The 14091-nt window shown below is 40.3% G+C and overlaps 1 protein-coding gene across 1 annotated transcript; it reads left to right on the top strand.

Annotated features, from left to right (window-relative positions):
* Positions 1-4199: 4199 nt before the first annotated feature.
* LOC143291390 (uncharacterized) lies at positions 4200-13267 on the top strand. Its single transcript, XM_076601233.1, has 8 exons — positions 4200-4324; positions 5274-5431; positions 5919-6055; positions 8885-9017; positions 10088-10227; positions 11707-11781; positions 12270-12391; positions 12991-13267. The coding sequence occupies exons 2-8, from the start codon at positions 5308-5310 to the stop codon at positions 13184-13186; spliced, it is 927 nt and encodes a 308-aa protein (XP_076457348.1). The 5' UTR covers positions 4200-4324; positions 5274-5307; the 3' UTR covers positions 13187-13267.
* The last annotated feature ends 824 nt before the right edge of the window (positions 13268-14091 follow it).

Below are 14091 nucleotides of genomic sequence, written 5' to 3'. Positions count from 1 at the left end.
AATAAATCATGTTGAATGCTTCAGTTTCAGTGTGTCTTTCTTCTTTTGTCTACCTGCAGCACACACACGCGCGCGCGCGCGCTCGAGCGTCATTTAGGTGCATAATATATTTCGGCAGTGTTTACTCTCTCTCTCTCTCTCTTATAAACACACACACACACACACAAACACACACACCATTGGATATTTTGTGTGTGCGCGTGCGTTTGTGTTCTTGTGTGTTTATAAGAGAGAGAGAGAAAGAGAGAAAGAGAGAGAGAGAGAGAGAGAGAGAGTAAATACTGCCATTACTTTTATTACGCACCCAAACGTGTAATCAATAAACACAAAACAGTCAGAAGGCATGACAGTATGTTGAGTAATGCTCTAAATCTCCAGCTCATCTACGGGTCAGCGCGCGTTTATTTTTTCACACAGCGCAGAAGATCGCGAATTGGCCTTCTTTCTTTTTTCCAAGCTGTTTGCTTGTACAGTGCAGAACAGAGCAGCACAGGACTCACTGTTTTATTAGGAGTGCGCTGTACTTCCTTTATTATACCGTATTGTTATGTACTGCAGTGTACTGCACTAGCCTGCACTGTGCTGTATTATACTTACTGTACAATGCTGCACTGCACTGTAGGCCTTCTGTACTTACTGTTCCATGCTGTGCTGTACTTACTTTACTATGCTGCACTGCACTTTAATGTACTGTACTGTACTCTACTGTATATCTACTGTACTGTTTTATATTGTGTTGTAAATCGCACACACACGCGCGCACGCACGCACGCACGCACACACACACACACACACACACACACACACACACACACGGGTGGAGTGGTGGTAACGCGTCAGCCTTGGAAGCAAGAGAATCTGAGCGCAGGGGATCGAATCTCACACTAGCCAGTGTTTTCTCCTCTTCCACTACACCTTGAGTGGTGGTCTGGACGCTTGTACTTCGGATGAGACAATATTTTGAGGTCCCCTGTGTTGCATGTACTTAGTGCACGTTAAAGAACTCACGGCAATAAAAGGGTTGTCGCTGGCAAAATTCAACAGAAAAATCCACTTTGATCTGAAAACAGATACACTTGCAGGCAGAAGAAAAGGTAGCGCTGCATTCTGACAACGCGCTCACCCTGGGGAGAGCGGCCCTGACTTCAAAACAGAGCAATCTCTTGCGACAAAAGACTGGTAATACAATACAATACAAAAGACCTGATGCAACACGCACACACGTGCACGCACACACGCGCGCGCTCGCGCCACACACACACACACACACACGCACACACACACCCTGTTGTTCTTCCTCTGTGTCAGTTGACACTGAGTAATGATCTACGTTCGGAAAACTATCATGAATAATCCATCACAAAATCGTCATTTAATGAGACCGGTGTAGCAGCTTATTCGTACACCAGTTGGTTTTTACCCATGGGGGGTTGAAGCAGGTTAGCCCAGATTAACCCCGGTGGTCCATGTAGACTAGCCTGGAATCAGTGACTTTCTGGGGGTAAAGTTCAACTATTCAGAACTGACCCCAGCTAGATGGCGGATTTCACCCCCCATGTTAATGGATATGGGGGTCATCAATTGTGGGTTAGCTTGAAATGACCCCACACACACACACACACCTCCCCCCCCCCCCCCCCCCCCCCCCACACACACCCGGGGGTTGGGGGGGTAATTTTAAGCCAGTCAGAATCAATACAGAATATTAAAGTAGAACTCCCCACCCCACTTTTGCTTCCATTAAGTTGTAATGGAGAGGAGAGAGCAGGAGAGATGGGGTCAGTGGAGACAAGTACAGACCTACCCCCCCACCCACCCACCCATCCTCCCCCACCCTTCCGTTTTCAATAGTTTGATTAAACCCCGGTAGTATTGAAGTTTCAGCCAGTAATATGGGAGGGGGCGGAGGGGGCGATCAGCTTGACCCCAGGGGTCATTCGGTGACAAGCAGAATGACTCCGGGATAAAACTAAGCGGGGAGTAGTTTGAAGCTGTAACACCGGCACTTAGAATACCTGACTATTTCCAGAAAGAACAACAACGTGGCTTCGGTACAATAAAAGATAACACAATCAGTCGCAATAATTCTAATGGGAGAAAGATTGGTGTTTTTGCATTTTTCATGTGCATATTGTCGGCTATGATAGGCAAACTGCAAGTTTTATTTTTTGATTTTTATTTTTTTATTTTTTTTTTTTTTTTTAATCTGCTTGGGTATCCATGCGGTTGATTAGTGCGTGCAATAGAAGAACCACGTCGCAGCTGGGTTGAAAAGCTGGCCGGCGTAATATGATGCATGCATACATATCAAGTCACTCAAATGAAAAAAATCCGAGGGGGCAGTGGGGGTGGGAGGTCGGGGGAGGGGGGGGGGGGGCCACTGAAAAACAAACACACAAAAACAACACCAACAACAACAACAACACAAAAACACACACAATAAACAGCAAAAGCGCGGCATCATAAACAGATCCAAAACAGCAATGGGTCCAGTTCAGCATTCTGTCCTTCAGCTGTGTGCATATATGAGTTCGACAGAAGATCTTTCTAAGCTCCAGTGATGACCTCGATGGTGATGGCGTCAGTCAGTTCATTCCACTCATCGGGAGAACGAAGTTGATGATCGAAATCACGTCACGTCGCCTCCCTTTAGTCGGCTGGAATGCACTCAGTCACTGTTGGACAATGGAGAGTGCTCATCGTTCTGGATCTGGATCTGGATCTAGATCTGGTGGTGTACGTCGCAGACGCCACTTCTGGTGATATAGACGTGACGGAACTATAGGAGGACGCATGCACCTATCAGAAAAAATAGTCAAAGAAAGATCTAAAGAAAACTGTCTACCCTGGGTTAAGACCATCAAAACCCCCGTTAGGTCCAGGTCCCTAAAAAAAAAAAAAATAATAATAATAATAAATTAGTGGTTGCTGGTCTCAGGCTCAGATGGTGATCTGGTCAGAGCTGATGGAGCCTACTCAGTTGGTTCCACTCCATGGCAGTCCTGATGAAGAAGGAGCTACAATTCTCATTCTCATGCAATGACCAGTTGAATTTTACAGCACTGAATTACCTGCCTGTCAAGAGTCTTGCACTGACTCATGAAACCCCTTGAGTTGGTGTCTGTAACCTTGGTTGCTTGCGATTCCATTACAGGAGTGAGTCTACATAACTAATAAGTGGTGCGATTATAGCGCATTATAGTAAAAATGACGTAACTGATGTAGCTCTTTGTCGTCATTTTTGGACACTGCATTGTTAATCTGGTTTCGAGTTTTTTGTTGTTGTTGTTATATAGTAGCCCACAGCAAAAGAAGAGCAAGGCTGGGACTTCATACGACGTACATACATACATACCGTATACACGCAGTCAGAAAATGAATCATGTTGAATTACACACACACACACACACACACACACACACACACACACAAGCTATAATTATTATCAGGCCAAATTAACTCAGCTTATATCACAGATTTACATAAATTTACAGTTGGGCCAACAAAGTGAGAGCCGTATTATCAATGGTTTCTCCATTGCAATGGGAAATTTGCAGCTTAGTCTTTTGTGAATGACTATGACTCTCAAACTAAGAGGCAAAATCGCACTGGCTCCTAGTGCTGCATCCCGAGGGCAGTATAGTTGGCTTTTGCCGTGGGAACCATCTTAACGCCCAGTTGCCGACTGTCCTAAAACCCCGGGCTCTTGGCCGAGAGAGGGCATGGGGACTTAACTTGGGCAAGACATTCTTCGCTAAAATCAAATCCCAGCCCAGATAGTCGGGACAGCAGTTGCCTTCTCTGCTGTTCTAATGGTCGTAGTCGAACACGGCTGACTATCATACATACCATTATACACTATCATAATAATTATTATTATTATGACACGCCAACATCACCACCGCCACCAAAAACTATGGCAGTAAAACAAACCCCACCAAATGAACAGAACTGAACCAAACGGAACAGAACTAATAAAACAATTAGAGAGAGAGAGAGAGAGAGAGAGAGAGAGAGAGAGAAGACAAACAAAAACAAACAAACGTGTTTCATTTTTCACACATCAGAAACCCAGAATCTGGAACCCGTTTCAAAAACCGAAAGTAATTGTAAAATTGTGGTTCATTGGTTGAGAGACTCCTGCCTTGACCAGTAGATTTCACACTGTCGACGGGAGGCGGAAGTGCCAAGAAATCAGAGCAAAAATAGCTGCAAGTCTCGTGTTCAGTCAACGCAACAATTAGCAAATACTTGACAGGCTCCCTGACAGAACTCCATACACGGACACTGGAAGAGTGGATGAAAATCAAGCACGGAGTTTGAAGTAAGATTTTAGGAGACTACCCCCCACACACATCCCTTCATTGTTTATTAGATTTTAGCCAGTACGCAAAGTATGTAAACTAGTGATGATGTCGATATTATCCTCGATCCATCTTCTGTGGAGGTCAGAAGTTTGGCACTGTGCCATCAAGACTGTGGTTTGACCGAACGGTTCGTAAGTTAATTGTACACTTGCATGCAAAGATTTATCATTTCTTTCCACTGTTCATAAAATATAGCAGATAAGATAATCTTATGTATCGATTGCCGTTTGCAGGATTGGCATTTAAAGCTAAAACTGTAAAAGTGACCATTTTGCATCCCATAATTATGATCCAGAAAATCTTTTCTTTTTAAATTGTAGTAGTGTTATGTGCACTTTCCAGCTCAGAATGAAATATAATTTATGTTTGTTTCTGAAATGTGTTGTTTTTTTCCTCTGGTAGATTAGCATATATTGGGTCTGGGGTGAATATCATTTAAATCTACAATACCTGAAACCACTTTGTTAACAAAACGTCATCAGAACAGTATAAAATATGCAGTTTGTTAAGAGGTTGTAAAAAAATGCTGCAGTTAACATGGAGTTGAGTGCATATGTATTACTGATACAAGGGAGAAAGTATCCACAGAACTGCCACATTAGCAAAATTTGTACTCCAAAATTTACAGAAATGGATGAAGTGGACAAATATTGTCAACCCATGAACAATGAAAGTGCAAGCAGTGCATACAAACATCCCCTCATATGCAGTGCAGATGCTGCTGATGTCAGTTGTATTGCACCATCTGTGAAGTGAACTCAGTCTTTAACTCTTCAGCCAGCACCAGCCAGGGAATGAAAACTAAAACCAGATTTCAAAATAATGTGGATACATTCATGCAGTGGGTGGGGGGTGGGGGTGTCTGTGTGTGTAAAATATAAAATATATGGTTGTATTCTTTTACAGGTTTTGCAGCTTGTTTCATTTACAGAGGAGCAGTATGGCGAATTCAAATACGGTAGCAGGTGGAGTGGCAATAATATGCATTACTCTGACAGTGGGTGTTGTGATCATGTCCATCTGCCTGGTGGCTTTTTCTCTCAAGAAGCTAGCCTCTGATGAAGGTAAGCTGCATAATGTTCAGTGAAAGCCTATGCATTTGTAGTATGTGTGATTCTTATTGAAGCCAATGTTTTAGCCATAGTTCTATATTCATTTAGTCCCTTTTTCTTTTAGCTACCTTTATCTGGACTACATCCTGAAATATGTCCTGTGTCTGGGCTTTTTGTTTGTTGGGTTTTTTCCCCCCATCTTTTTCAAGGTGTTTGCTCTTCTGACATGATTGTGAGCCATCGTAATGAGTGAAGAACATTTATTTTCTGTGTGGTTGTGTATGGATGAATGTGCAGATTCACCCTGTGTTCAAGTGTGTGTGTGTGTGTGTGTGTGTGTGTGTGTGTGTGTGTGTGTGTGTGTGTGTGCATGTACACACATATATGTGTGTAAACAGTATCTATATTTTGTATGTGTACAATATATTTATGTATAACAATGAACATACACATGTATACACTACGTAATGCATGATAACCTACCATTCTCTTTTTACAGTGGGTATTCAGTATGACACAATCCAAAAAGAGCTTGATGATGAAGTCTTCTCAGAAGGTCTTCACATGGGCCCTCCAGGATATGAATTCATCATCTTCCCCAATGTCTACACAACACTGGAGTATGACCGATTGAGGGTAAGAATAATGATATTAGAGTGATCTAATTTTTGGTTTATAAGGCCCTCCTTAATGAAAGGAGCACCCTCTCAAATTAAAAAAAAAAAAAGAAACTGAATCAGGAAAGGAGAAGATGCTCACTTGTTCCATTACTTTGTTTATAACATTGGAGCACAATAGGCTGAAGTGAGAATGATTTCTGTTAATGGTTCAGGTATAACGTTACAGTGGGGGAAGGCAGGTTAGGCCACCCAGGCTCACACCATCTGAGACCTAGTGTCAGCAGTGCACAGGAAATATTGTTTATTTATTATATATATAGTCTATTCATCTAAGATGTTATTAGACAGAAAATAAATAATAATAATCATGATGATGATGATGATGATTATCATTATTATTGTTGTTGTTGTTATCAGTATTATTATTATCATTATTACTATTATTATTATTATTGTTGTTGTTGTTATTGTTGTTGTTGTTATCATCAGCAGCATTAGTAGTACTAGTAATAGTAATAGTAGTAGTATTTTTGTTATCATCATCATCATTATTATTATTATTTCTTGTGCACAGCTGCCATGACCCATCCACATGGGTAGATAGAGACTGCACTATTGCTTAATCTTTCTTTTTTTTTTCTATGGTGGTCATTCGTGACTTGAAAATTGTAAATTGTGCAGGACCATCCACTGAACCTTGTGCTTAAAAAAACAGGGTTGGTTTCACTTTCAGGGAGGTGTCAAAGGGTGTGGACTGGTCCACATATATTTACACTGCACATTCTGATCTGAAAAAAGAAAAGGAAAGAAAAAAATAATAATAGGAAAGAAAAAAAAAAGGAGAAGATGCCTGACCTTTGCTGCATAAACCCAATGTGCTGCTCAGGCCTTTAGGGCCTACCCTAGATTTGTGTCAAACTATAAAAAAAGAAAGAAAAAAAGATGATCAAACAAAATAGACAAACAAGTAAATATCAAAATACAGTATATGCACTCCTGTCTTCATGATCAAACAAAATAGACAAATAAGTATCAGATTATGAAATATGTACTCACATCACGATGCAAGAACAAGTTTCAGCTGGCGTTCCTTACCATAACTCACCAACTTACCTCAGGCATGGAATCGAAGGAGTAAAGGAAATGCAGAATGAAAGAACGGGAAGGGTCAGAGAGTTTGGGTAGGGTTGACTGACATTGCATCAGGATGATTGGTGAGGACGGTAATATACTTGTGATTCTGTGGAGATCCATATTGATTTGGCTCTGTGTGACAGGGCTGTGCTCTACTTTTCCTTTCATACGCACCAGACCCCTGAGAGTGTTCCCAGCACTGCTTAAGAAACTGGAGCAGCACTCAAAAGATGCCTCCGTATAGTGGAACCACCAAGGTGTTATATTGAAACTTTTGTATGGAGGCTTTCATGTATGCTTTATTGATGACTTCAGCTGTAGCGGTTGAAGATTGAGATTCTTTCCTTGGAGCCAATTTAGCAAAGGCATACATCACACCTGTCAAGGGCAATAACTTGTGATTTATTCAAGTCGTCGCAGTGTCTGCTCTGCTAACTACAAGCTTCTGCAGGGAAAGGCACAGAGTGCTTACACCCTTTTTTTTTTTCTTTTTTCAATACAGAGTGTTTATACTGTTGTAAAGGAGAAACTGTGTGACACTTTGGCTCAAAGCACAGGGATGAATGGATTTATTATTATTATTTTTTTTTATACATCATTTATGTTCTGCCGTGTGTCATGGGGGTGGGTGGGGGATGGGAGGGGGGGTGGGGCAGGTTACTGATCTCTGTGTCTCATTTATTTTATGTGTCATGCATTCTCACTTGTGTTGATACAGGTGGGTTTATTTATAACTGAAATAATTTGATTATAGAGATGGGCTTAATTCTCAGCTTATATCATAGATTGACATTTAGCTTATATCATAGATTGACATAAGCTTATATCATAGATTAACATAAGCTTACAGTTGGGCCAACATCGAAGTGAGAGATGCATGATCAGTGGTTTCTCCTCTTCAGTGGGAATTCATTTACAGCTTAGTCTTTTGTGAAGAACTGTGACTTGCAGACCAGGAGGCAAGATTGCACTGGCTCTTCGTGCAGCAGTCGTGAGGGCTAGTTGGACAAAAGGGACCATCCCAACATTGACTGTCCTGAAGCCCTCTTGGCAAAGAGAGAGGGGATGTAACTGGCAAAACTCTCTCCACTGTAATCAAGTTCTAGCCCAGAGAGTCGGGACAGCAGTTGGCTCCCCTGTTGTTCTGATGGGTCAGACACGACTGTCATTCAGAGATGAGCATTTACACACACACGCACGCACACACACACACACACACACACACACACACACACACTATATATATATATATCTATATCTCTCTCTCTCTCTCTCTCTCTCTATATATATATATATATGATACATGGAATGCAGATTACTGCTCACAACTAAACAATGAGCTTGTGGCATTTGCAATAAAAAAAAAAAGACATTAGTTTATAAATACATTTTGGATTGCATCAAGTTAACCATAAATGAACAGTGTTGTTCACGCACAAATATACCGACAAACACACCTGCAAAATTACAATCAGCACAAGTACACCAGTCAGTATGATGGTAGGGAGGTCAGATGAGGTGTGTTTTGAGAGGCTTTAAAAAAGTATTTAAAAAAAAAGTATGCTGGAGAATACAGTTCAGTGGTTGCTGTAGCTCTGATTCAGCATCAACATACACAAGACATCACTGACTGAAAGTGTTGTGTGTTGTTATTCGGCTCAAAGAAAGATTACCATTTCTTTTTTTCTTTTTCACTCTTACATTGTTTCAGTGCCTGAACCGTGATGGTGTACCTGTTTGGATCGATGTATCCTTCCAGTTCAAAGCAGTTTTGAACAAAATGAAAACCATCATCATGGACTTCAAGGACTTTGATGGATACAAGGGTGTTCTCAGGCATTCCGGTCAGTGCTGTAGTTGAAGTTACCCCCTAAGGCTAATCTGAATCTCTTCTTCTTCTGCGTTCACTCGTATGCACACAAGTGGGCTTTTACATGTATGACCGTGTTAACCCTGCCATGTAGGCAGCCATACTCCGTTTTCGGGGGTGTGCATGCTGGGTATGTTCTTGTTTCCATAACCCACCGAACGCTGACATGGATTACAGGATCTTTAACGTGCGTATTTGATCTTCTGCTTGCATATACACACGAAGGGGGTTCAGGCACTAGCAGGTCTGCACATATGTTGACCTGGGAGATCGTAAAAAATCTCCACCCTTTACCCACCAGGCGCCGTCACCGTGATTCGAACCCGGGACCCTCAGATTGACAGTCCGACGCTTTAACCACTCGGCTATTGCGCCCGTCATCTGAATCTCATTTGAAAGGTTTTGTCCAGGTGGGAGTCTTTGCGGAGTGGACATAATCTGGGAAGAAAAAGAAACAAGTAAACAGCAGAAGTGTTTAGTTTGAACAGATTTATGTCCAAAAAATGGTCTTTTTTAATATTTGTGTTATATGGAAAAAGACACATGTTCATCAAGTGTAGCTCTTATTATGTTCCAAATATATGATAACCATTACAGACCATCTCGGTGTGGCTTAGATATAGGACTTTAAATGGAGCACTTAATGCATTGAAAAAAAAAAGTGAACATCTATAGATACTGGGATATCTGCTGGTCTCCATCATCAGTTTAGAAGATGAATTTTCGACTGGGTTTAGATTTGTGTTTGGTATAGAAAAAAAAAATCTGGTTTGGAAAAGGTGTGGGAAAAGTATGGAATCATCTTTGGTCACTTGTGTGGGAACCTTGCTGATTTTTTTTTTCTTTCTCAGTTTGGCTTTGTACTTGGTATGAAAAATGTTCAGCCTGGTTTGGAAAAGGTGTGGAAAATGTATGGACTGTTCTGTGGTCACACCTGTGGCTTCGTACTTGGTTTGGAAAATGTTCAGCCTGGTTGGGAAAAGGTGTGGAAAATATATGGACTGTTCTGTGGTCACACCTGTGGGCGCCATGTGATTGCTGCAGGGGCGTCTGTCATCCACGAGGCGTGCAGCCGCTTCAACACTTCCCAGTTCCAGGCAGAGAGAGGCAACTTCCAGACACTGCTGTCCACTATCCTGAAGGAACGCTTCACTGGCTTGCACACTGATGTGACTGACCTTCAGGTGATTATATGGCATTGGTTTGGATTATGCAGCATTATTTTTTTATCCATGCTAATGTGACTAATATGCAGGTGATTATAAAGCATTGTTTGTTTTTTTTGTGTTTTTTATGCAGGTGATTATGAAGCATTGTTTTTATCCATGCCAATGTGACTGACCTGCAGGTGATTATAAGACATTGGATTTTTTTTTTTTTTTTTTTTTTGCAGGTGATTATGTAGCATTATTTGTATCCATGCTGAATAGATATGCAGGTGATTATAAGGCATTGTTTTTTTTATGCAGGTGATAATGCAGCATTATATTTATCCATGCGGATATTTTTATCCATTTTTATCATAATGTGACGGTCTGTAGGATTATAAGGCATTGGATTTCTGTGGGGGTTTTTTGCAGGTGATTATGAGACATTGTTTTTTGTTTGTTTTTTAAGCAGGTGATTGTGTATCATTATTTTTATCCATGTAGATGTGACTGATTTGTAGGTGATTGTAAAGCTTTTTTTATGCAGGTGATTATGTATCATTATTTTTTATTCCAGCCGATGTGACTGATTTGCAAGTGATTATAAGGCAATATTTTTTGGTTATGCAGGTGATTATTTATATCTGTGCCTATGTGACTTATATACAGGTGATTTTTAAGCATTGGTTTGTTTGTTGTTGGGTTTTTTTGGCAGGTGATTATGTTGCATTATTTTCATCCGTGTCAATGTAACTGATCTGCAGGTGATTACAAAGCATTTTTTTTTTTTTTTTTTTTTTTTTTATGCAGGTGATTATGTAGTATTGTTTTTATCCATACTTATGAGATTGATCTGCATTGGTGTTCTTGTTTGTTTGGTTTTTTTGCAGGTGTTTTATGTACATCAGTGTTGTTTGGTTTTTTTGCAGGTGTTTTATGTACATCAATGTGATTGAACTGCAAGTGATTGATTATATTGCATCTGTTTTTCATGCACATCCATATCACTGGACTGGTCCGCAGTGATTATAAAGCATCGTTTTTTTCATGCAAGCCAATGTAACCCATCTGCAGATGATTATATAGCACCAGTTTTTCCTGCACACTGCTCTGATCTACAGCTTATTATATAGCATCTTTTTTTCATGCACACCAGTGTGACTGATCTGCAGATGATTACAGACAAATGTAATTTCATTTAATTTGTGTGAATGCATGTCTGTGTGCATGATAATCATACTCCTTTCAGGAAAAGGGAGAGAATTTATGTGCTGCCATGTTGAAAGAATGTGTACATGCACACATGTACATGTGCTGCTAAAATTTGAATATGTACATGAAGTAATGTATGCACAATCATACACATAGACTTAGGAGTGCGCTTACACAAGCTCCTACAGAGTTTGGTGTTGTGGTCATTTTTAGCAGTTTTATTTCTTCAATATATATATATATATATATTTTTTTTTTTTTACCAGGATAAAATTTTTCAATATTTTTTGTTTTTATTACCAGGTGAACAACATTGAAAGACCTTCAGAATACGAGGCTGCCATCCGCAGCAAAGAGAGAGCTAGGGAAGACATTCAGGTCAGTGGGTTCATTAGAACGGGAAGCCTTTGAGCAATACATTTGATGTGTGTCCTTGCCTCTTTTATTTTTTAAACTTTGTGTTGATAGTCAATACATTTGATGTTCGTCCCAGCCTTCTTTTTTCTTTTATAAACTTTGCGTTGATAGGTCTTCAGTCATGACTGATTTTCTGTGTGAAATGCAGGCTGCTCTCCATTTTGAGACAATGTGAATTGCTAGTAAAAAAACAAAAAATCCATGTATGTATATATATCTATATATACCTCTGTATCTATATCTGCATCTATATCTATCTATATCTATCTACCTATCTATCTATATATATATATATATATATATATATATAAGAATATATATATATATATATAAGAAAAAATGTGCGCCTGCCGAGGCCGTTATATATATATATGTGTGTGTGTGTGTGTGTGTATGAATATACATACATAGAGAGAGAGATACAGAAATGTGTCACCATATATGGTCAGGTGGCAAGGAACGAGTACCCCCGGCTGATCACGGAGGCCAAGACCACACGGCGTGAAGCAGAATCTGAGGCCACGATCATCCTGAACAAGGCTGAGTCCCAGGCCAGGATCCTGCAGAACAAGTGAGATGGGGAAAACTAATCACACATACTTAACCATGACCCAACTCCATTTAATGGAGTGTTGGTTTAGAGGTAATATGTCCGCCTAGGATCCAAGAGAATCTGAGTGCATTGGTTCAAATCCCATAGTCGCCAGTATTTTCTCCCTCTCCACAAGACCTTAAGTGGTCTGGATGCTAGTCATTCAGATGAGGCAGTAAACCGAGGTCCCAAGTGCAGCATGCAAATAGTGCACGTAGAAGAAGTTAAAACCCAGGGCAACAAAAGGGTTGTCCTTGGCAAAATTGTGTTGAAAAATCCACTTTGATAGGAAAACAAATACAATTGCAGGCAGGTAAAAAAAAAGAAAAAAAAAAAAGAAAAAAGGGTGCATTCTCAGTGTACAGACGTGGTCTCCCTGGGGGGAGCAGCCCAAATTTCACACAGAGAAATCTGTTGTGACAGAAAAGAGTAATACAATACAATACAATGCAATGCAATGCAATGCAGTTACAGTGCAATGCAGTAATACAATACAATGCAATACAATACAATACAATGCAGTACAATACAATACAATACAATACAATATCTTTATTCGATTTTTGTCTGCCTTCCAGGGCCAAGACGGAGGCGACAGCCATTCTGACACAGTATGAACGTGAAGCGGAAGCCTATGAGAGCATCATCAGTGCCTCGGGTCTGCAGTTCACCCCAGAGGGCTTCATCTCTTACCTGAGCACGCGCGTCATCGGCTCGTCCAAGAACCCCGTGCACATTGGCCTGCAGAGTCCTGCCAAGACCAAGTACAATTGAGTGGTTGTCGTTGTCGGCACATCTGTCCGTGTGGCGATCCAGTACTTTTTGCATGCGTGTTTGAGATCCAACATTATGTACATACATATATATATATATATATATATATATATATATATATATATATATATATATAATATGTTTTTAAACTACAGAAAGGTTGTTTAGTGGTTACCTGCACTTGTTTTCCTCCACTATTGTTTTGTATGACTATATAGATAGAGATGTATAAACTGTAGATTACATCCATATATCTGTAGATAGATATAGATGGAGAGATACATACTTGGGTGCTCCACATTGTTTGCGTCCAAGGCGTTGCACAGTTCACGGTCCTCAGCCAGTGTACCTGTGTCATCCCATCATCTGTCAACAAGTCTGAGGTCGCTCTCCTCTGTTTGCCACCATCTCCATTCTTATTGAAAAATGACGATGACAGTGTCAGAATTGATGGTGGTGTTTGCAATGAAACTTGTCATACAGTTTGTGAGCATGTTGATTTGAAGCCTTTACCTGCATGTATGTTTTAAGTGACTGGATGGAACTAAGGAAAATAATGTTTGTTGCCTGATTGTTGGAGAATAATGTTAGTGACACTTGTATTATTTAGAGCTTTTTTTTTAACATGTCATTTTGTGCAATATTTTTCCCCAAAAAAACTTTTTGTGGGTGGGTGGGTGGATACAGGATTGAAATGTTGCTAAAATTGGGTGTGGAATTACAAATGTTGCCAAAAGTGGTGTGTGGATGTAAAAGTATTGCTAAAAAGATGAAGAATATGGGGGGAAAAAGAAAGTTTCAAATGGTCCATGAGCCTGAAAGTATTGAGTCATATTCCTGCATTTCTTATAACTTCGTGTTGTTTAAAGAAAAAAAGGCATTTGTGTATTTGAGGTGCTTCAACT

The sequence above is a fragment of the Babylonia areolata genome, chromosome 1 (genome assembly GCF_041734735.1).
Source record: "Babylonia areolata isolate BAREFJ2019XMU chromosome 1, ASM4173473v1, whole genome shotgun sequence".
NCBI lineage: Eukaryota > Metazoa > Mollusca > Gastropoda > Neogastropoda > Buccinidae > Babylonia > Babylonia areolata.
This window is presented reverse-complemented; position numbering and strand designations above follow the sequence as displayed.

Bases quoted from the DNA above. Each gene is read 5' to 3' on its own strand.
- LOC143291390 (XM_076601233.1), top strand. From the start codon at position 5,308: ATGGCGAATTCAAATACGGTAGCAGGTGGAGTGGCAATAATATGCATT. The intron at 5,432-5,918 runs GTAAGCTGCATA...CTCTTTTTACAG, and splicing joins GAAGCTAGCCTCTGATGAAG to TGGGTATTCAGTATGACACA. The intron at 12,392-12,990 runs GTGAGATGGGGA...TCTGCCTTCCAG, and splicing joins GCCAGGATCCTGCAGAACAA to GGCCAAGACGGAGGCGACAG.